Raw genomic sequence first — 24,032 nt, 5'->3', positions numbered from 1 at the left:
TGGACACAGAATGCTGGAGTAACTCAGCGGGTCACGCAGCATCTCTGGAGAAAAAAGAATAAGTGACGTTTTTCGGGTCGAGACCTCTGCCTGACCCGCTGAGTTACTCCAGCACTTTGCGTCTTTCTTTGCAAACCAGCATCTGCAGTCCCGTGTGTCTGCATCATCACTGCACTGTTTGTAAGATTATAAATATGGAACCTTTAACGCAAATGAGGCAAGTAGCCAAGCAAGTTTCCAACTATTTCATCAGAAAGAATGTATTGAAGATAAGTAACACTTGTGACAATGTGGGGCAAATATCAATAAAAATATCATTGTAAATACTGACTATAATAAAATATAAAATGTGGAGAAATTTAAAGTACCTACCTAATGGTCTATAAACAGGCTCATCGCGAGCAACCACTCATAAAAGCATTAAGGCAAAATCCAGAATGGAAATATTTATATAAAAAAGTAATGTGTTCTATACTTTCAGGTGCAGAAGAAATGAAGGCAGTCAGGGAATGTTCAAAATACTGCAAACAATACATTAATTATGTTGAAATGTGCTTGTCAAGCATAATCTTCAACCCGTGGCTCATTATAAATTTATAAACAGTGCCATGTTTAATTTAACATTCTTTTTCCTTCCCTTCCTGTATCGATACATCAATATGCAAGCAAACAGATTTAATGTGTAAAAATAATTTTCAAACATGCTGGTTTCATTTGACTTTTTAAAAAAAAATAAAGGCAATCAACTGTACAGTACAGGGGAGAATGCCTGGTCTGTGCGTCTTTGGTTGGTGCAAAGATTCTGCATTCTCACAAACGTCAGCAGCACAAGCAGTACACGGCCATCGGCTGCCGTGCCTTCTCATCCATTCTCCCTCCACAGGACCAAATGAATACTATGATCCGGCATGCTTGTGGCAAAAACCAAGCCGGAGTCATTCTTGCCGTTCAGTCCACTCAGCCAGGCCGTCTCCCCCGCCAGAAAGCTCGAGCCTCTCTTGGACTTCCTGTACGCAGGCAGGGGCCACCGGCCCACCACTCGCTCGGTCCTTAGGTCCATTATGTACAGGTAACGGCTGTCAAAGAGCAGAGCAAAGACTTCTCCCAGGCTCAGTAGGGAAAGGTTCGTAGAATCAGGGGTTCGGATGACTCTGTGAAGTAGAAAAAGGGTACACGGGTAAAGCTGGATTCAGGGGCAACGAGAGGCAGAGAATGCAAGGGGAAAGGAGGACGGAGTCGAGAAGGAAGGGGGGGGTCCCTGTGGGAGATGTCGAGATGCAAGGGAGATGCGGCGGGGAAACGCTGAGAAGGAAGGTTTGGCGAGGGGGGGGCAGAAGATAGGATTGTTCAGTGAACTTTTGTAACTGTCTGCGCCAGAAATGTGGCGACTCTTGTGTACCTCCTGGGTGAGGTCTGCTGCATGACTGTATTTAAAACAAAGCATTTCATTGCACCTAGGTACATGTGACAATGAAGTATCATTGAATGAATGGGATGATGCTTAACATCAACAATGTACAGAGGGATTTTGGGGTCCAAGTCCATCGCCCTTTCGAAGTGGCAACATGCACAGACAGAGTAATTGAGAAGGCATATGGTATGCTTGCCTTCATGGGTTGGGGGCAATGAATCATGAGTCAGAAGTCATGATGCAGCTTTAAAAGGATATTTGGAGTATTGCATAAAGTTCTGGTCTCCCCAAGGACGTGAAGGCTTTGGAAAGAGCACAGACATTTACCAGAATTATGTTCACGAAGGAACTGCAGATGCTGGAAAATCTAAGGTAGACAAAAATGCTGGAGAAACTCAGCGGGTGTGGCAGCATCTATGGAGCGAAGGAAATAGGCAACGTTTCGGGTCGAGGCCTCCTCTTCAGACTGAATCCTTCTTCAGTCTAAAGAAGGATTCCTTCGCTCCATAGATGCTGCCTCACCCGCTGAGTTTTACCAGAATTATACCAGGATTACAGGGGTATTTGCTATAAGGAGTGGTCAGGCAGGCTTGGATTGTTTTCTCCAGAATACTGGAGGTTGTTGGGAGACCTGACAGATGATTATAAAGGGCCTGTCCCACGAGCATGCGACTGCATGCGGCAAGCGCGACCAAACCGGAAGCGGGGAGGTCGAGTGCTCCCGTACGAGTTGACGTGAAGTTTGAGCGAAGTCCGCGGGAGGTTCGCGCTAGGTGTACGCCGTCAAGGCGCTGCTTACGGCGTCGAGACGGTGCGTACTCCCATCGAGGCGGTGCGCACGGCCTCAATGCGGCTGCGGGCCGGCAGGCCGTTGCCGCGCGGAATTTTTGAACAGTGTCAGTTTTTCAGAGCCCCGTGCGATGTCGGGACCAGCTCCGCACAACTCCATACGGCTCCGGCGTTCGAAGTGGGACCGGCTCCGCGAGGCCGTACGGTCGTGCTTGCCGCATGCAATCGCATGCTCGTGGGACAGGCCCTTTAGATTGTGAGTGGCATAAATAGGGTGGACTGTCAGAACCCTTCTCCCCGTGGTGGAAATGTCAAAGATGAGAGGGCAAAGGTTTAAGGTGACAGAGACAATGTTTAAAGGAGATTTGAAGGTCAATGGTGGTTTATTTTTACACACACAGTGGTGGGTGTCTAGAACACACTGCCAGGGGCGGTGGTGGAGGCCATGGCGTTTAAGAGGCGTCGGAATTATGGATATGCAGGGAATGGAGAGATATGGATCATGTTATGGCATCTGAGTATGAGTTTAGTTTATTGTCACGTGTACAGAGGTACTGTGAAAAGATTTTGTGTACAAACCAGTCAGCGGAAAGACAATGCATGATTACAATCGAAGGGAGACAAAATGCTGGAGTAACTCAGTGGGACAGGTAGCATCTCTGGTGAGAAGGAATGAGTGACGTTTCGGGTCGAGGCCCTCAAAGGGCCTCGACCCGAAACGTCACCCATACCTTCTCTCCAGAGATGCTGCATGTCCCGCTGAGTTACTCCAGCATTTTGTGTCTATCTTCGATTTAAACCAGCATCTGCAGTTCTTTCCTACGCATGATTACAATCGAGCCATTCACAGTGTTCAGATACATGATAAAGGGAATAACGTGAATAACATTTTGTTTTAGTTATACGAGAGTAGTTTGTATCAGCATCACTTTCAGCATCGATATTGTGGGCTGAAGGGCCTGTTTCTGTGCTGCACTCTACTACGTTCTAACTCTTGACAAGTAAAAACAAATGAACAAGCTTTTGGTATGCTGGCCTTTATAAATCAGAGCATGGAGTATAGAAGCTGGGATGTAATGTTAAAATTGTACAAGGCATTGGTGAGACCAAATCTGGAGTATGGTGTACAATTTTGGTCGCCCAATTACAGGAAGGATGTCAACAAAATAGAGAGAGTACAGAGGAGATTTACTAGAATGTTGCCTGGGTTTCAACAACTAAGTTACAGAGATAGGTTGAATAAGTTAGGTCTTTATTCTCTGGAGCGCAGAAGGTTAAGGGGGGACCTGATAGAGGTCTTTAAAATGATGAGAGGGATAGACAGAGTTGATGTGGACAAGCTTTTCCCTTTGAGAATAGGGAAGATTCAAACATGAGGACATGACTTCAGAATTAAGGGACAGAAGTTTAGGGGTAATATGAGGGGGAACTTCTTTACTCAGAGAGTGGTAGCGGTGTGGAATGAGCTTCCAGTGGAAGTGGTGGGGGCAGGTTCATTGGTCATTTAAAAATAAATTGGATAGGCATATGGATGAGAAGGGAATGGAGGGTTATGGTATGAGTGCAGGCAGGTGGGACTAAGGGGAAAAAACATTTGTTCGGCACGGACTTGTAGGGCCGAGATGGCCTGTTTCCGTGCTGTAATTGTTATATGGTTATATGGTTAACAATGTTAGAATTCGCCAATTTTTAAATTATTGCCATCCCCATCTGGGTTTATTCAGTCTGAAGAAGGGTCTCGACCCGAAACGTTGCAAATTCCTTCTCTCCAGATGCTGCCTCTCCCACTGAGTTTCTCCAGCATTTTGTGTCTACCTTGGGTTTATACAGAATCTTTTATGACAGGAAATGCCCTGAAATGCCTCTATAACTGTCAATGAAAACAAAATTTGCAGAAAATCATACGGTGATACAGATCCCCCACTGATTTTCCCACAACTGGTGGTCTGGCATTTTTTGCATTGGGGTTATTAATTTCATAGTAATACAGTGTGGAAACAGGCCCTTCGGCCCAAACTTGCCCACTGGCCAACATGTCCCAGTTACACTAGTCCCATTTGCCTGCATTTGGCCCATATTGCTCCAAACCTATCCTATCCATGTACCTGTCTAACAGTTTCTTAAATGTTGGGATAGTCCCAGCCTCAACCACCTCCTCTGGCAGCTTGTTCCATACATCCACCACCCTTTGTGTGAATAAGTTACCCCTCAGATTCCTATTAAACCTTTGCCCCTTCACTTTAAACCTATATCCTCGGGTATTCGATTCCCCTACTCTGGCCAGCTACCCGATCTATTCCTCTCATGATTTTTATACACTCATTAATTTATTGATTTTTGATTATTATATCTATGAGTATTGCTTTTACAAACATTATGCTGCTGTAAACATTATGTTCTGTTGTCAATACAAATGACAATTAAACACTCTTGACTGTAACTTGGGAATGCTTGATGTGGTGGCAGGACATATGAAATATGAAATACCAGTCTGAAGAAGAGTCCCGACCTAAAACTACACCTATCCATTTTCTCCAGTGATGCTGCCTGACCCGCAGAGTTACTCCAGCATTTTGTGTCTATGTCTGAAAAATCAAGTGGTTACCATCCCTTTGAATGTTTCCCACAAAATGGCAGTAAATCAGTAACAAGGCAATGAACAGAATATATGAAGAGCAAGATATTGCAGCTGATAAAATCTAAAATAGAAAATAGAAAATATTGGAGGTTAGGAAGAACTATGGAGGAACAGGAAATGTTTTAGCTCAGGCCATTCTTGCACAAATTTCTTTCATAAATACAGTCAGCACAAAATCAAATACAAATTGCAAGTCAAGTACGGAATTAAGAAAACTCTTCACAAAGAATGATCAGAGTATATACTTTTGGCAACGCGGTGGCGCAGCGGTAGAGAGTCTGTTCGTTCTCCCCATGACCATGTTCATGACCATGCCTCAGCGGGGAGGGAGAACAAGGAGGGTAGAGACGGAGACTAAGACTTTGCCTCCATCACAGTGAGGATGTGCTTGGTGAACTGACTGTGGCGGATGTTTAATTTATGTTTATTGTACGTTTTGTTATTATTGATTCTGTGTATGACTGCAGGCAACATAATCTCGTTCAGACCGAAAGGTGTGAATGACAAGAAAGGATCTATCTATCTATGTGGGCTTTGTCCGGGTGCTCCGGTTTCCCTCCCATACTCCAAAGACATACAGGTTTGTAGGTTAATTGTGTTGGTGTGTATGGGGGGGGGGGGGGGGGGGGGGTTCAGACCGAAAGGTGTGAATGTGTGTGTGTGTGTGTGTGTGTGTGTCTATGTGTCTGTGTATGTGTGTGTGTGTGTGTGTGTGAGTGTGTGTGTGTGTGTGTGTGTGTGTGTGTGTGTGTGTGTGTGTGGTGTTAGTGTGTGTGTCGGTAGTGTTTATCGACGCAGTCTCTGTGGACAGACGGGCCTGATTCCACGCTGTATCTTTAAACTACAAATTAACTAAACTAAGCAGTTGGAACTGGCTGAGGTGAAGATTACAGATGCATGGAAAAGCCAGATAAGAATATGACAGCAAACAGAGCCGATGACAATGATGGTAGAGTTACATGAGAAAAAATGGACAAACTAATTGACTGATTTTAAAACTTCTACATGGGTGTTTCCGTAAATACAGCACTCAGTAGTGAAACTGGTCTCCAAACTTCAAGGTTGTTTTCCAATTTTTAATGTAATATTCCCATTGTTTCATATCCTGTATTTTAAGTAGTGTAGATCATGGTGTACAGCCAAACTAATGAGATGAGGCAAAAATAAATAAATCTGTTTTTACAAAGAAAAATATCAGATATGTCCCTGTGTTTTCTTGCCTTTTTTTGTGACATTTTTCAAGCAGGATTTCATCAAATCCTTAGGCTAATTTATACCAGAAAGATTACATTAATTTTTCAATTAAATAACCACATAAGCGAAATTCTGATTATGCTTGTGATTTTCATCATTTATCACTCGATTAGATGGTTTGCTGATGTCCCAGGTTATTTCAGCAGTAGCAGTCCAATTGGTCACGTGTGAATTAAAAGCAGAGTACCCGTTTTTATATTTATTGTTTCTTTTTAATAGTTTATATTTTGTGTTTAAGCTTTCCATTGAAATACTTAATAATGAATAGAACTTAAAATCATGACAAACATCTAGTTTGCTCAACCTTTTTATCGATGTCTCATTCTCTAGTCCCTCCCGTTGTCTAATGTCATCAATCCTATAACGTTTTATTTTTGCACTCGTCTCGATTTTCTTTAAAATTCAAACAATGCGATTATAATGACCCTGGCGTGAAGGACGGGCCTCGTGGTGGGTTATGTGCCGACATTTTGTAAGTGAGCTTAGAAATCAGTATTTGAGACGGTGTCCCATATGTCATAAACACATTTTTTCTCCTAGTTTTTTTGCTTCAAATTTTGAAAGTGTTACATTTTGGCCAAATTTTGTCGATTGTGATCACAAATTAGTTCAAAAGGATCATATGTTTAAGAAGGAACTGCAGACGCTGGAAAAATCGAAGGTACACAAAATTGCTGGAGAAACTCAGCGGGTGAGGCAGCATCTATGGAGCGAAGGAATAGGCCACGGTTCAGAAGAAGGCTCTCGACCCGAAACGCCACCTATTCCTTCGCTCCATAGATGCTGCCACCCGCTGAGTTTCTCCAGCATTTTTGTCTACCTTCAAAAAGATCACAGGTCGGCTCATGTTTAATGCTGTGGTATTTCATTATGATTTAATAACTTTCAAATTTGGCCACTCATGTCATTTATTTACCCTTATTTACGGTAACACCCATATGCAAGGGCTAGACACAAAGTGTTGGAGTAACTCAGCTTGTAAGGCAAGTATATCTAGAGAACATGGATAGGTGACGTTTCGGTACAGGACCCTCCTTCAGACACTTTCTTCATTACATATGCCACGTTATTTACTGTGATTTTCAAGTAAAAAGTGCAATCCAAAGGAATAATGAACTTGGCTTGAAATTTCTATGGGACCAAGCCTTTTCCGCTCAAGAGGTTTGACAATATTTCTAAAGATTTCACTAAAATTCAACTTGAATTGTTGCAATGTCAGGGAAATAATGAAAGTAGAATTTTAATAATCAAGTTGCCTAGAAATTTATCAAGTATTCCTCACACTGAAAGATTATCCCTATCTGCAGTTCTATTCTAACCTAGCATTATATCGCATTTCTAGGATTGTAGGATTGTAGGATTTTTAGGATTGTAAAATCTAGCAGCTATTTCTTCTTTTCAATCCTTCAGCATTGTTTCCCTGTAGGACAGCATATCAGGTTTCACTTTTACTTCAGTGACAAAGAAAATGATTCTATATTTCTGAACTGACATTTATACAAATATTCAGTCACTATTTTGTTGGTATCTCGAATTTTTCAGAATGTGTCATTCTCAAGTCATTTTCTGAGTGACTTGTGCTGCAGTAACAATGGTCCCATAGCTGAATAACAAGACATTCATTAAATCCCTTGACCATTTTTGACAATAACAAAATATCAGTGCACAATACCGTATAATATCGTAGCTGGCAAAGTCCCACTGATACAATCCTAAATCAGATGCACAAACAATGTGCTTGCCATCAAATTGTACTCTTGGTTGTAGACATATGCTTCGGTCGTTCGATACGGCAAGTGTCTTCAAACACTTGCAGTTGACCTCTCTCCCAATCGGCCAAACCTGCAGGTAGACAGTGACATGCATTTGATTATTACAAGGACCACTGTATTATAACAGATGAATATATATGCTTAGGGACACCAAAATGATGGAATGACCAAGTTACCCTAACTAGTCCAAGGAAGGCTCTGAACACCATTCAACTGAACACTTGCACTTGGTCCGCCAAGGACGACTGCATCTCCTGGTTGCTAACTACATTAACTCCCCTTCCCGTTCCCACTGACCTTTCTGTGTAGAGACCCAGCCTACTCAACCTCTCCCTATAGCTCAGACCCTCGAGTTCCGACAACAACCTCGTAAATCTTCTCTGTACCTTTTCCAGCTTGACAACATCTTCCCTATAACATGGTGCCCAGAACAGAACACAATACTTTAAATGTGGCCTCACCAACGTCTTATATCAACTGCAACATGACCTCCTAAAGTCTATACTCAATACTCTGACTGATGAAGGCCAATGTGCCAAATGCCTTTTTGACCTCCCTATCTACCTGTGACTCCACCTTCAAGGAACCAGGCACCTATATTCCTAGATCCCTCTGCTTCACAACCCTCCACAGAGCCCTACCATTCACTGTGCAGGTCCTGCCCATGTTGGACATCCCAAAATGCAACACCTCGCATTTATCTGTATTAAATACCATCAACCATTCTTCAGCCCACCCGGCCAATCGATCAAGATTCTGCTGCAATTTTTCACAACCATCTTCACTATCTATCAAAACACCCACTTTTGTATCATCAGCAAACTTGCTAATCTTGCCCTGTATGTTCTCATCCAAATCATTGATGTAGATGAAAACATTAATGGGCCCAGCACCGAACCCTGAGGCACACCACTAGTCACAGGTCTCCGGTCCGAGTAGCAACCTTCCACCATCACCCTCTGCTTCCTTCCATGAAGCCAATTTTCTATCCATTCAGTTATCTCTCCTTGGATCCCATACAATCTAACTTTCCTGAGCAGCCGACCATGCGGAACATTGTCAAATTTTTTGCTGGTCCATATATACATCTACAGCTTTGTCCTCATCGACCTTTTTGGTCGTGTCTTCAAAAACTCAATTACATTTGTGAGACACAACCTCCCACTTCCAAACCCACGTTGACTGTCCCCAATCAGCCCTTGTAGTTCTAAATGCCTGTATATCCTATCCCTCCGAATCTAGTAACTTTCTAACTACAGATGTTAAGCTCACTGGCCTATAGTTCCCAGTTTTTTTCCTGCAGTCCTTCTTGAATATTGGTACAATATTTGCCACCCGCCAGTCTTCCAGCACCTCTCCTGTGTTTAAAGACGACTCATAACTTTCCTCTCTGGTTTCCCACAATGTTCTGGGATATATCTGATATTAACAGAAGTAAAGAGACACTTCTTTCCAGTGCATGGCAATCATAACCAGAGAACCTTGACAGCAAATGGCAAAATCAAAAGGATGCTGAGAAGTTTTAAACATTTCCTGTAGATTATCACCACAATAAAGGGTGAAATATAAATGTAGAATAAGCAGCAACTTGTAGAATGAACTAAGTTTACTTTGTTAGTTTAGAGATGTGGCATTGAAACGGACCCTTCGGCCCACTGAGTCCACACTGGTCATCCATCACCCTTTCACACAAGTTCTATGTTGTACCACTTTCGCAACCATTCCCTAAACAGTAAAGGCACTTTTACAGAGGGTCAATTAACTTAAAACCCGGATGTCTTTGAGATGTGGGAGGAAAACAGAGCACCCAGAGGAAACTCATGTCATCACAGGGAGAACATGCAAACTCCACAAGGACAGCACCCGAGGTCAAGATCGAACCCAGATCTTGCACGCTGAGGTGGCAGCTTTACCAGCCTTAATATATGTTTGACAAAGAAACCAATAACAAATAAATAAATAACATGGAACTGGGTTTCATAACATGAAATGAATGTCCACCTCCTGAGCTCTAGAACCTTGAGACTTAAGGGCCTGTCCCACTTGTCGATTTTTCGGCGACTGCCGGCGTCTATGACTGACGTATCAGGATCGCCGAAAGATTTTGAACATTTCAAAATCCAGCGGCGACAAAAAAAAATGCTGCGACACTTGAGGAAACACCGCGCGTCAATAGGTCACCACGCCGCGACTTTTTCGATGACCTGATACGTCAGTCAATGATGCCGACAGTCGGCGAAAAAAAACGGCAAGTGGGACAGGCCCTTTAACATCCTTAATAGATAGCAAAGTCCAGGAGTACACAGATCAACAAGTAGCATGAATTGAGATGCAAGCAGCTGAATCACAATACTATTGACTCATTCCATTCATGCAGCGATGTTTTCATCAGCCACTACGTCAATCAGAATCAGTAACAAAGCAGTCACATCCCAGTACCAAAAACATTTATCACACATTATACTTGCAACCATAGAGATGTAGGGTAGAATGTAAACCAAAGCAGCCGGAAAACTGCAGAGCGTATATTTGATAATTTGCATTCAGTGTGAAACTTGTTCTTCATTAAACAGAGGCTGCCTTATGTCAAGGACAAGAGAGAAATGCAGTTTGGGTTTTCACAAATAATTGCCTCACCCGTAAATACAGAGCTGAAATTGGGACAACACACAGTCAGGTTCCAATGAAGACGATATTGCTACTCGAGTTTGCCCATTGATCACCAAAATCAGAACGCGATTTACTTTCATTTAAATGCTGTAAAGAAATCTTATCGTATTTTTCTTGTACGTTTAAATTAGGAAGATGGCAAACAAAAAGAGAGAGAGCGAGAGAGAGATTTAGTAAGGAAACTATCAGGCTTGGGGCCTAGCCACTACTACAATTGTGGGACGAAGGAGTCAAAAGTCGGATCAAGAGTCAAGAGTGTTCTGCACTGACAACAGAATAACAAAATTATTACTTGCAGCAGCATAACGAGCTTATTAACATAATACACTTAAATAATATAATAAACAACAAATGATAACCCCAAAACTCTGCAAAAAAAAGCCTGAAGTCCTCAGTGCGACCAAAGACAGTTCATAGTCGAGATTAGTGTTGTACAATGTTCAGGAGCCTGAACTCTGGCTGTTGTGAAGCTGCTGTTAAATCTGATGGTCAAGGGTTTTCAGAATCAAATCTGTACTTAAAGACAATGATCTTAAGGGACTCCTCCAGAGAAGAGAAACATAACAACATAGTATAGACAAATAAGGGGAGAGCAGATTTCCTTAAAAAAAAATTACCTTGATTTCATATTTATCAGCACTTAATAGAATATAGTCTCCTGGTTTGTGCATCACAGATTCTACATGGCTGACTTGTAAAACTACCTATATTAAACAAGAAGAAAAACAAATCAGAAAGTAGTCAGGGAGTGGAACATCAGAATTACTATACAATTAAGAAAACAGAGTTTGGGTCCTCAGGCCCATAATACAGTGCCCTCTATAATGTTTGGGACAAAGACCCATCATTTATTTATTTTCCTCTGTGCTCCACAATTTGAGATTTGTAATAGAAAAAAAATCACATGTGGTTAAAGTGCACATTGTCAGATTTTAATAAAGGCTATTTTTATACATTTTGGTTTCACCATGTAGAAATTACAGCCGTGTTTATACATATTCTCCCCATTTCAGGGCACCACAATCAATGTTTGGGACACAGCAATGTCATGTAAATAAAAGTAGTCATGTTTAGTATTTTGTTGCATATCCTTTGCATGCAATGACTGCTTGAAGTCTGCGATTTGTGGATATCACCAGTCGCTCTCTGGTGATGCTCTGCCAGGCCTGTATTGTAGCCATCTTTAGTTTATGCTTGTTTTGGGAGCTAGTCCTCTTCAGATTTCTCTTCAGCATATAAAAGGCACGCTCAATTGGGTTCAGATCGGGTGATTGACTTGGCCACTCAAGAATTGACCATTTTTTAGCTTTGAAAAACTCCTTTGTTGCTTTAGCAGTATGTTTGGGATCACTGTCTTGCTGTAGAATGAACTGCCAGCCAATGAATTTTGAGGCATTTGTTTGAACATGAGCAGATAGGATGTGTCTATACACTTCAGAATTCATTATGCTACTACCATCAGCAGTTGTATCATCAATAACGATAAGTGAGCCAGTACCTTCAGCAGCCATACATGTCCAGGCCCTAACACCCACCACGGTGTTTCACAGATGAGGTGGTATGTTTTGGACCTTGGGCAGTTCCTTCTCTCCTCCATACTTTGCTCTTGCCATCACTCTGATATAAGTTAATCTTCGTCTCATCTGTCCACAAGACCTTTCTCTGGAACTGTGGTTGCTCTTTTAAGTACTTCTTGGCAAACTGTAACCTGGCCATCCTATTTATGTGGCTAACCAGTGGTTTGCATCTTGCAGTGTAGCCTCTGTATTTCTGTTCATGAAGTCTTTTGCGGACTGTGGTCATTGACAAATCCACACCTGATTCCTGCAGAGTGTTTCTGATCTGTCGGACAGGTGTTTTGGGATTTTTCTTTATTATAGAGAAAATTCTTGTCATCAGCTGTGGAGGTCTTCCTTGGCCTGCCAACCCCTTTGCGATTAGTAAGCTCACCAGTGCTCTCTTTCTTCTTAATGATGTTCCAAACAGTTGATTTTGGTAAGCCTAAGGTTACATAGAAACATAGAAAATAGGTGCAGGAGTAGGCCATTCGGCCCTTCAAGCCTGCACCACCATTCAATATGATCAGGGCTGATCATCCAATTCAGTATCCTGTACCTGCCTTCTCTCCGTACCCCCTGATCCCTTTAGCCACAAGGGCCACATCTAACTCCCTCTTAAATATAGCTTGGCTGATGGTTTGGCTGATGTCTCGAACAGTTTTATTCTTGTTTCTCAGTCTCATAATGGCTTATTTGACTTTCATTGGCACAACTTTGGTCCTCATGTTGATAAATAGCAATAAAAGTTTCCAAAGGTGATGGAAAGACTGGAGGAAAGACGAGGTGGTAAGAGCTCTCTTATACCTGCATTAAGGAGACAATTAAAAACACCTGAGCAATTACAAACGCCAGTGAAGCCATGTGCCCCAAACAAAGGATATGCAACAAAATACTAAACATGACTACTTTCATTTACATGACATTGCTGTGTCGCAAACATTATGGTGCCCTGAAATGGGGGAGGGGAGGGGCTATGTATAAATACAGCTGAAATTTCTACATGGTGAAACCAAAATGTATAAAAATGGCCTTTATTAAAATCTGACAATGTGCACTTTAACCACACGTGATCAAATTGTGGAGTACAGAGGCAAATAAATAAATGATGGGTCTTTGTCCTAAACATTATGAAGGGCTCTGTAAGTATAACAGAACAATTTATGTTATGATTATAAGCAAAGATTGTGGTAAAACATCACATAATTCACAAAGATGTCACCAAGTTATACACGTCTTGTAAATGAAACTCACACGAACAAGCAACTTTATTTAATTAATTCATGTATAAATTGGGACGTGCTCATCATGGGAAAACTACAGATCAAAAATCCAATCAACCTCCATTTTGAAAAGGTCACTGTGTATAAACTCCAGCACTATGGTTTTACAGACAATGCTTTGACAAACATCCAAGTTTTAGTTTTAGAAATACAGAAAGGAAACAAGCCCTTTGTCCCACAGAGTCCACGTTGACCAGCAACCACCCACTGTACTATCCTCCACACTAGGGACAATTTTTGAGAAGCCAATTAACCTACAAGCCCACAGATCTTTGGAATGTGGGAGGAAACCGGAGCACCCGGAGAAACCCCACGCAGGTTACGGGGAGAATGCACAAAGTCCGTACAAGCAACACGTCCTTAGTCAGGATCAAATCCAGGTGTCTGACGCTGTAAGGCAACAACTCTACCACTGCGCCACCGTGCCGCCCCTGGTCTGCCCATCACTGCAAGCTGTGGAGAGGCAGCAATGCCATGGAGATGTTAGAAGATGTAAAATGCAGGTGGTTAAAATCCACAACGGGGCTTGTGCAATGGGGAGAGGTGAGTTTTGAATGTAAGGAGCTATGTCCAATTAATTAAACATACAATTACTTGTCGCAATCGCATTAATGAACACTTTGGCAAGAATTGAGATTGAATTCCATACAATGATTATCTAGTTTTCCTCAGCATCTAAATTCCCTAATTGTCTAAATTAATAACAGGAAGTTTGTTGCAACTGACAACACCAATTCGCTAGTCGACTTTGCATGTCGTGACGTGAGTGGTAATGAAGTTCACTCACCAGGTCTCAGATAACTAAGCATTAGTAAATGGTGAGATGCAAGTGAATTTTCATTTGATATATCTACTAAGCATTTTTCATCAAGGTGTTGCAAGCCAGCGGTGATGAAGATTAAATACAAGGAATACATGGTGGAATATTGTCCTTGACAGTTAGAATCTCAAATCCCACCCTTCACATTTGGCAACATAAACTTGTCTTCTGTCTGTTGGTGGATAGGCTCAGTTAATGGGATCTTAAAAATGAATCATTTTGCCTCATACCTTCTCCCTTTTCATCGCTGGCTCTTGGTGGGCCAAAGGGCCTGTTTCCACGCTGTATCTCTAAAGTCTGAACTTTTTAATAAGCTTTTATCCACCCCCCTCACCTGTATAAGCCTATTACCTGCCCAGCTTTGTCCTGGACCTACCTCCTTTGTTCACTTTCTTCATCACCCGCCCCCCCCCCCCCCCCCCAATCATTCTGAAGGAGGGCCCCGATCCAAAACGTCACCTATCCATGTTCTCAGAGATGCTGCCTGACCCCCTGGGCTACTCCAGCAGTTTGTGCCTTCTTCAAAGTGAATGATGCACCAGGAAATTGACAGGGACATAACAAGGCAAAACAGGGTGGAATGAACAATGTACTCCATAAGCTGCTCAGGATAGTTCAGGAATTTGTAGATAAACCTTATTTACTGTCCACCATACCTCCATTTTTACTATCCGACTAGTGCTCTGGGTTGAGTCACATATAAACCAGATTAGGTGAACAAAAAAATAATTCCTACCCGTGAGGACGTTAGTGAACTAATAATAATGCTGTGGCCATTATTTAATGAACAATTTAAATTCCTCAAAGGTTGTAGCGGGATTTGAACTCATGCTCGGATCATTAGGACAGGCCATTTGACTAAGCAAATCTTTACGACCATTGTATGGAAGTTCCCCACGTCTCAATCATTTTCTCGTTGCAACAAATTTAATACAAGAACAGAATGAATAAAAGTTATGAAAAAGAGGATGCCACATAATACCTTGGTCACCCATTCAGTGTGTTCAGTGAGTGTATTCAGGCATATTCCCGTGGATAACGACCATACCTTCACAGTGAAATCTGCAGAACCACTGACCAGTGTATCCAGCTCGTCACTATAATCAACACTGAAAACTAAAGAGAGATCAATTTACGATGTTAGCATTGACAAACAAACCAAAATGAGGTAATGTGCTCTGAAATAATGCTTTCAGCAGCATTTGTGCCTGTAATCCCTGCATCTTTACTAATATCCCTTTATCAAGGAAGACTAGCAGTGAATAGAAATGAACCTTTGGAGTCCAAGGCAAGGGATGAACAACTGAGTTAAATGACAATAATTAGTTAATCTTTTAGTTATTCACAATTGGGAAGAATTCATCATTTCCCATGACCTTTTTATAGGTAGTCCAATGGTGATGTGAATTATAATCAGAAAGTTTCTGGTCATATTCAGTTCAGATTTGTGACTTACAACTCAAGTGGCAGCATAGAAAAATGTGTACTTGGTTAAAGGAAGTTAATGATGCCTGTAAGCCATGAAAATAATTTAATAGATGAAATATTATGAATGTTCAAGTGTAGTTAACAAACAGCCACTAGATTTACTGCACCTAGTGTCACTTGCAGCCAATATAATATCTCAAAATATTTTTGTTATAAAGAGAAAATTACTGATCGCCATCAATATAGAGGTGATCTTATAGAGGTGTATAAAATCATGAGAGGAATAGATTGGGTAGATGCCTACAGAGCAATGGAATCGAGGACCAGAGGACATAGGTTTAAGGTGACGGGGAAAAGATTTAATAGAAATCTGAAGGGTACCTTTTTCACACAAAGGGTGGTTTGTGTACGGATCGAGCTTCCAGACGAGGTACAGTGCCCTCCATAATGTTTGGGACAAAGACCCATCATTTATCTATTAGCCTCTGTACTCCACAATTTGAGATTTGTAATAGAAAAAACGCATGTGGTTAAAGTGCACATTGTCAGATTTTATTAAAGGCCATTTTTATACATTTTGGTTTCACCATGGAGAAATTACAACTGTGTTTATACATAGTCCCCCCATTTCATGGCACCATAATGTTTGGGACACATGGCTTCACAGGTGTTTGTAATTGCTCAGGTGTGTTCAATTGCCTCCTTAATGCAGGTGTAAGAGAGCTCTCAGCACCTAGTCTTTCCTCCAGTCTTTCCATCGCCTTTGGAAACTTTTATTACTGTTTATCAACATGAGGACCAAAGTTGTGCCAATGAAAGTCAAAGAAGCCATTGTGAGACTGAGAAACAAGAATAAAATTGTTAGAGACATCGGCCAAACCTTAAGCTTACCAAAATCAAATGTTTGGAACATCATTAAAAACAAAGGAGAGCGCTGGTGAGCTTACCAATCGCAAAGGGACTGGCAGGCCAAGACCTCCACAGCTGATGACAGAAGAATTTGCTCTATAATAAAGAAAAATCCCCAAACACCTGTCTGACAGCTCAGAAACACTCTTCAGGAGTCAGGTGTGGATTTGTCAATGACCACTATCCGCAGAAGACTTCATGAACAGAAATACAGAGGCTACACTGCAAGATGCAAACCACAAAAATAGTGTGGCCAGGTTACAGTTTGCCAAGAAGTACCGTATTTCCCGGCAATGAAAACGCACCTGCGTCAAAGATGCACCTCCGATTTAAGCTGCTAAATTTTGAGAAAAGGGACAGGATCAAGGGTTTGGTTTAGTCCAGGGGTCGGCAACATCACCTGCGTGCCCCAGGACTGGCTGCAGTTCCCAGGTTCCTCACGCCCTGGGACTAGCTGTGTTCGCAGCCTGCCCCGGGGAGGGGAAGAGAGGGGGAGAGGGGAGAGAGAGAGAGAAAAAAAGTAGGTGGAAGTGGTTCGATGAATTGCTTGTAAAAGAGGAATTGAATTGTGGAATAATGACAGAACTATTAAAAGAAAGGAAAGTACTTCAGATGGAATGCTAGTGGGCAGAGGAATAGGAGATAAGGGCCAAGGCAGAGAATGAAAGCGCTGATAAGAGTTCGTAGAACAAAGCCAGTTACTAGTAAGTCTTCGCGAGGTCCTCTCGAGACCCTATGTCTGGCAATGGCGACACGGTCTCTAGAAGGGGGAGGTGGCCAATCACAATCTGGATCACTGTCCAATCACAGCTCAGACCACTCCCATTTTGGTCATTAGTTCGCCCACCATTACATTGAACTACTCCCTTTGTTCATTTTAAATTCTCACTCCAACAGAAGACGACTTTTGCAAACCTCCCAGTCCTAGTTCACAAAATCTGCCAGGGGAATTTCCTAGCTTGGTAATTCTGCAAATTGAATCCCATAGAAACAAAGATTATTTTAAACAGAACGGCTTTTGTCAGATAAGGAAGGGGAATGTAAAACTAATACAGAGAGACGTCTCTAATGTTTTGCACAGTTTTTTTGGAAACGAGGGGGGCTGCGCCACTTTGGCTAACTCTTCTCGGATAAATTTGTGTAATTGATGTATATTTTGCCTGTTTTTTATTTGTATTAGTGTTCTTTCAATGTACGAAGGTTAGTATTTGTTAAAACCAAAAGCTCTCTAAAAAGGTATTTTAAAAGGTTATTTCAAGTTGTTCCTCATCCAAGTTCTGGCTCTTATCTGATTACTCAGATCTCCTTGTTCTTTCGAGTAGTCACTCATCCAAGTTTTGTCTCTTATCTGACTAGAGAAGCTCAGTGTTCTTTTCAAGGCTATGCCACCAGGATACTAGCAGCTTCATTTTCCTGTGTTCAGAATTTTGCTATGTTTTTTAAATTTCTCCCAAAGCCTATCAGGATACTTGACATCAAGTAAGGCTATATTTATTAATTTATATATATATCCCCCTTTTGATGAAATGGTCCATATCAGATGAAATAGGATGGCATTGAATGAGCTTGCAATATATGAAAATTAATTGTTTATTCTTTGTTTTCTCTTTATTTCTCCCCTCTATTTCCTAACTTTTGAATTGAATTTATACAGAGACCTGAATTCCACGATGGCCACGTGGCATACGGGTAGATGTGATAGATGAGATTGGAGATGCCTTTATCTCAGAACAAAATCTCTTAATTTGACATTGTAAATTTGGGGAGGTAGATTGGAGCAATTGGGAATTTTTTTTTAAATTGTTTTTTTTATATAATTATCTATTTTTAAAGGATCAGCCTGATAGGAAGATGAAGAGTGATCTCACATCCCCCACCACCCGTAGAATTCTGGATTAGTGGAGGGAATGAATGGGACACTTAAGAGTGTGGAAGTTAGTTATGACCTACAGGTCCACAGCAATGAATGAATTACATACGCACAGCAATTAAGCACAACCTTGTCAGTCTTGCATTCACAGGGGTTGAAAACGCAGACGCCACTGCCAGTTGAACACACAGTCCATACAACTGGGACTATCGGACAAGATTGGGACTGTGTTGGAGGGGACTGTACCAGGTGCTACTTCGACACCAACCACCGTGAAGATTGAAGATTACTACCGTGGAAGACATCTGATATGATTAACTATAAATGGGGGAGAACCAAGAAAGGACAATGGGCAATATATTGACCCTACTTTTTATCCTGAGGTTGGCCCATGATGGGCTGGACTTGGGGAAACAACCGCTGCACCAAGATGGCCTGAATAAGGCTGACAACTGTCCTTACGTTTATAACACTGACCAAGATGGATCCATTACCACAGGTTCTTGAAGTAACCAGAAAAAGGTGGCAGCTTATCCAGGAGCTACAGACCGAGCTGAAACAGATGAGAAATGTGCTCACCAATGCTCAGTCTGATAATGACCATTGCTTTTCCATTACACAGCAGCTGAAGGAGAGCAACCAGGTTGTGGAGTTGAAAAGCCTTGATTTTGGAGTGCAACTCAGTTACAGAACTGGATTGAGGTGAATCCCAGCCGGGAGCTGAGTTGGGATGGATCAGACAGCCAGTTGGCATTGATGGAGAAGGAAGAAGAATGCTGGTTTCACAAGCTGATGGACAACTTGGGAGAAAGAACGACTCTATTTGTGAAAAGAAACTACATTTGTGATGAATGTGGACAGACTTTCATACAGCAGAAGCAACTGTCAGTTCACCAAATGCGCCATACTGGAATAAAACCTTTGCAGTGTGAAGTTTGTGGTTTCCAGTGCAGGCAAAGAGCATCCTTGAAATACCATATGACCAAGCACAAGGCAGAAGCTGAACTTGAATTTTCTTGTGACCAATATGAGAACTGGTTCGAGAAGGCTCACAATTTGAATGTTCACATGTCCATGGTTCATCCCTTGACCCAGAATACAGATAAAAACAAACCTATTGAAACTGAATCAAGTCAGCTACGTTTGGAAACATTAATTAAGCAGGAACCCAGTTAATAGTTATTCAACAGCTAAATGATGAGTCTAAAGAATCTTGCACCCTTTTACAATGTCTGCAAGACACAAAGGATTAACGTGAATAAATGTAATCAATTCAGGCTCACCTAAGATAGGTAGAGCAAAAGAAAGGTTAGCGTGGAGAACATAGTTCTGAGCATTATAGCACACCAGTTCTACAGACAAAGTCCAATGTCTACAATGGGGTAGAGGTGCATCAGGCAGAATACTAGCAATTGGAAGGACTGTTCAGAACTGTGAAAAGAGGGCCACAGTTACATCCTGGACATGCATTCAAGTCGCAGCATTGTTTTGAATGAGGGACAGTGCCCATCCAGTAGAAATAAGGACTCAATGGAGGAAGTTCTGGATGGTTCAATAACCTTTTCACCTTAGAATGGAACAGTAACTGAAAATGATGAGGGTGATAACGTTGCGAAGCATCAACCTGTCCCATTGTTAGCAGACTTTCAGCCTTGTACATACAGTGGAGCCACTTCGTGGTCAGCGGATGTGGACAACTGCGAATCTCCATTGAAGAAGGATATGTTCTTGTGCTCAGATCTGTGAATATACAGAGTGCTCTTGTGAAAAAATTCAGGTACAAGATGCAACTCAACCATTAAATGTGAAAAAAGCTGTTAAATGCAATGAAGCATCTTGTTCTATAAGAGATGATGTTGTGGATGGATTGGAGTCCAGTGATCTTTCGGAATGGTGTTTATCAAGTGAAGATGACAAGAGAAACAAAAGTTAAGAATGGTTCTTCAGATGAGTCTTTTCAACCATATTGGAAAAAGAAGAGTAAGTTACCAGTTAAGAAGTGTAATATTAAGGATGTGAAGAAACAATCTGGACAAAAACGTGGCTGGAAACCAAAGTCAAACTTGGAAAGGGAAGAATTCCCCACCGTGTATCGATGTCAGTATAAGGGTTGTTGTGCTGTTTACAAAGGAGTTGACGGACTTAAGAAACATATAAAAGAGCAACATGAAGAGGTGCATGAAAGACCTTGCCCCCACCCAGGGGGTAACAAGGTGTTTTTGATTGATCGCTAACAGCAGCACCATGTGAAGCTGATCCATACAGAAAAAAGCACATCTTTACAGATCAGGAGGAAGTACAAAGCCTTTGGTCACAACTTCGGAAAGCCAAACCACTTTTGATCAACAATCTTGAAGCATTTTGAGCTCTATCGTATGACCAAGGGTCTAGAAAGAGAGAAGCTGAACATTATGAAACAGATGGAGCTCTTGAAAGAGATTATGCCTAACCCTATCCAGGAAGACAATGACTCACACCTGGTGGGTAATCAGTGTGATGACATTGATGAGGATGGCAATGATGGCGTTTCAGATGAGAAGGACAATTGCCGTTTTGTTCCCATCCCTGACCAGATCGATGACGATGGTAACAGCAGAGGAGACACCTGCAAGGACGACTTTGACAACAACATCCCAGATATCTATGACATGTGCCCCAAGAAAAGCGCCATCACTGAGACTGACCTGAGGAAGTTCCAAGCGGAATAATGCAGATTGTTCCTAACTGGGTCGTGCGCAACAAGGGCAGGGAGTTACTGCAGACCGCCAACTCTGACCCTGGCCTTGCTGACGGATTTGAGGAGTTTCACGCCATCAACTTCAGGTGCACCTTCTACATCAACACAGACTGCAATCTACGCTGGCTTTGTCTTTGACTTCCAGTCCAGCAGCTGCTTCTACGTGGTGATGTGGAAACAGGCCACCAAAACCTACTGGGAGGAGAAGCTGTCCAAACCCACAGATACGCTAGCGTCTAGATCAAGGTGCTGAACCCCACGACAGGACGAGAAGGGGGGAGCACCTCACCTGTGCAACGATCTACGAAGAGACTGGCACCACCTTCAGACAGGTGCAAACTTTATGGCACAACTCCAATATCGGCTGAAAGGATTACACCGCCTACAGGTGGCACCTGATCCATTGACCCTAAACAAGCTTCATCAGGATGGTTGTCAATGAAGAGAGTGAGAACTGGTTGCCATACCATTGGTTTGATGGGCTTTGAGGTACTGTTGAACTGGTAACCATACCTTTCATTTGATGGACTTTGGGGTACTGTGATACATTATGGCTCTATCATTCTGCTCATCATTGCTCTAATACTTGCGACCGTTGTGTGTACCTACCGAGGACTGTGAATGTTATCACGTTTGATAAAAATCGGGAATGAAATAATAGTCAAATCTAAAATGGAGTCATTGTATTATAAAATCATGCACTAGTAGAACAAAAAAATGGCTCGGTGCCAAGTCTGAATGACAATGTAAATTATAAGGACAGGTTGGCATTAAGACATTAAGATGGCAGCCTGCAGTAATAACATGTGCTTCATTCAAGGCCATAATGAAGCCAAGATTGACAAAAATAGCTGACGCTCCTGAGATAAATAATAACTTGTTATTGGATGAGCTTGATTTGTACCCAGACTTCCTATCTTCTGAAAGGTTGCAGAATCTTTCAGTCATGCCATAATCAGACGCGGTGGGAGTGTTTTACTGATAAGAAAAATGTATAATTGAGCTAACTGTCCTTTGTTCTGTGAGTGGGAGCCCGAGAAGCACTGAGCAACGTTTGTGCTCATTGTAGATCTTTGCCACTCCCGTCTGACAAATCAATTAAAGATTGCCATGGTCTACCTTTAACAGTTTTTGTTTCTATCTGCTTTAAAGAAACAAACTTTCACACATGACATTGCTTTGTCATAAACATTATGGTGCCCTGAAATGGGGGGGGGGACTATGTATAAACGCTGCTATCATTTCTACATGGTGTAACCAAAATGTCAAAAAAAATAGCCTTTATTAAAATCTGACAATGTACTTTAACCACATGTGATTTTTTTTCTATTACAAATCTCAAATTGTGGAGTCCAGAAGCAAATAAATAAATGATGGGTCTTTGTCCCAAACATTATGGAGAGTACTGTATTATGGGCCTGAGGACCCAAACTCTGTTTTCTTAATTGTATAGTAAATAGTAAGGTGATGTGACAGGGACTATCGCAATGTTTAAGAAACAGTTAAACAGGTGCATGGATAGGACAGGATTGGAGGGAAATGGGCCAAATGCAGGCAGGTGGGACTCGTGTAACTGAGACATGTTGGCCGGTGTGGGCAAGTTAAGCCAAAGGTCCTGTTTCCACGCTGTGACTCTGACTCTATTACAAAGTCTAAATGGCGAAAACTAAACTTTATGCAACCACTTAACACATGATAACCCATGAATGAATGGATGAGCTCAATGATACCCGACAATAAGAGTTTAACACTAAAGCTTGCCAGCTAGTCTTTTGTGGACTTCAGACAGAAGTTGCATGACTAGATTCATGTAATCATTATCACCACAAAGAAAATATTAAAACCTATATCACGATGTAGCAAAATAACATTTGGGGGTTTCATTAATTACAGGAATATTGGCTCTATTTAAAGTTTATTTCGTTTTTGAGACACAGCGAGGAAACAGGCCTTTCGGCCCACGGGGCTGTGCCGATCAGCAATCACCCAGACACTGATTCTATCCCACACGCTCGAGACAATTTACAGAAGCCAATTAACCTACAAACCTGCACATCTTTGGATAGTGGAAGGAAACCGGAGCACCCGGAAAAAACCCACACAGTCACCGGGAGAAAGTGCAAACTCCGCGCAGAGAACACACGTTGTCAGGATCGATCCCGGATCTCTGGCGCTGTAAGGCAGCAACTATAGTGCAGCACCACTGTGCCTCCCCAATGTTCAGCTCTATTTTAAGCCATGTTACATCAAACATTACGCTGGGGGTAGAGGCAAACGTTCAGATTTTACAGCAATTTACAATTTCACTGCAAACTTCCTCTAATAACTGCACACAGCGGGATTGTTAATAAGATTATCTACAAAGGTATATTTGCCGATTACTACCTGCCCCTGTATGGCCTCGGAAGTTGTGGGTTTTTGCTCCTGAGCTCCAGTCCCAACAGGCTATTGTGTTGTCAAACGATCCTGTAACCAGCTTCTGTTCGTCGAACTTTACTGCAGCACAAGTGTGCGTCTGGATCCCATAAATACACTGACCAGTACAAACGTCCCAGAGTTTGGCAGAGAGATCGTCAGACCCTGCGGTTTTAAAAAGAAAAATAGCTCATCTTTTTCGCACTGCAAACAATACTGTGACATTGAGATGCAGTAAGTTAAGCCCCTGTCCCACTTACGTGTCCATGGCATGCTAATTATACGACCTCATGGTCCCGTTGAGGCGCGACGGTCCCGCGAAGGTCGCACGCGACTTAATGCATCCGCACAGCAGTCTGGAGCGAGTGACGTCATTTGAAGATAGACACAAAATGCAGTAGTAACTCAGCGGGACCGGCAGCATCTCTGGAGAGAAGGAATGGGTGATGTTTCGGGTCGAGATCCTTCTTCAGTCTGAAA

The 24,032-nt window shown here is 42.1% G+C and overlaps 1 protein-coding gene across 2 annotated transcripts in view; it reads right to left on the bottom strand.

Annotated features, from left to right (window-relative positions):
* Positions 1–433: 433 nt before the first annotated feature.
* Positions 434–24,032, bottom strand: part of fbxw2 (F-box and WD repeat domain containing 2) — a 41,826-nt gene continuing 18,227 nt past the window's right edge. The window contains exons 3-7 of one of the 2 annotated variants that reach the window (XM_055659795.1): positions 23,523–23,717; positions 15,176–15,309; positions 11,152–11,238; positions 7,765–7,934; positions 434–1,151 (exon numbers count right to left, since the gene is read on the bottom strand). In XM_055659795.1, the coding sequence (XP_055515770.1) occupies positions 863–1,151; positions 7,765–7,934; positions 11,152–11,238; positions 15,176–15,309; positions 23,523–23,717 (875 nt within the window). In that variant the 3' untranslated portion in view covers positions 434–862. The remainder of the gene's footprint in view (positions 1,152–7,764; positions 7,935–11,151; positions 11,239–15,175; positions 15,310–23,522; positions 23,718–24,032) is intronic. The other variant, XM_055659796.1, reaches the window with a different exon arrangement.

The sequence above is a fragment of the Leucoraja erinacea genome, chromosome 31 (assembly GCF_028641065.1).
Source record: "Leucoraja erinacea ecotype New England chromosome 31, Leri_hhj_1, whole genome shotgun sequence".
NCBI classification, from domain to species: domain Eukaryota; kingdom Metazoa; phylum Chordata; class Chondrichthyes; order Rajiformes; family Rajidae; genus Leucoraja; species Leucoraja erinaceus.
Note: the sequence above shows the minus strand (reverse complement) of the source record. Positions and strands in the feature narration are given on the sequence as shown.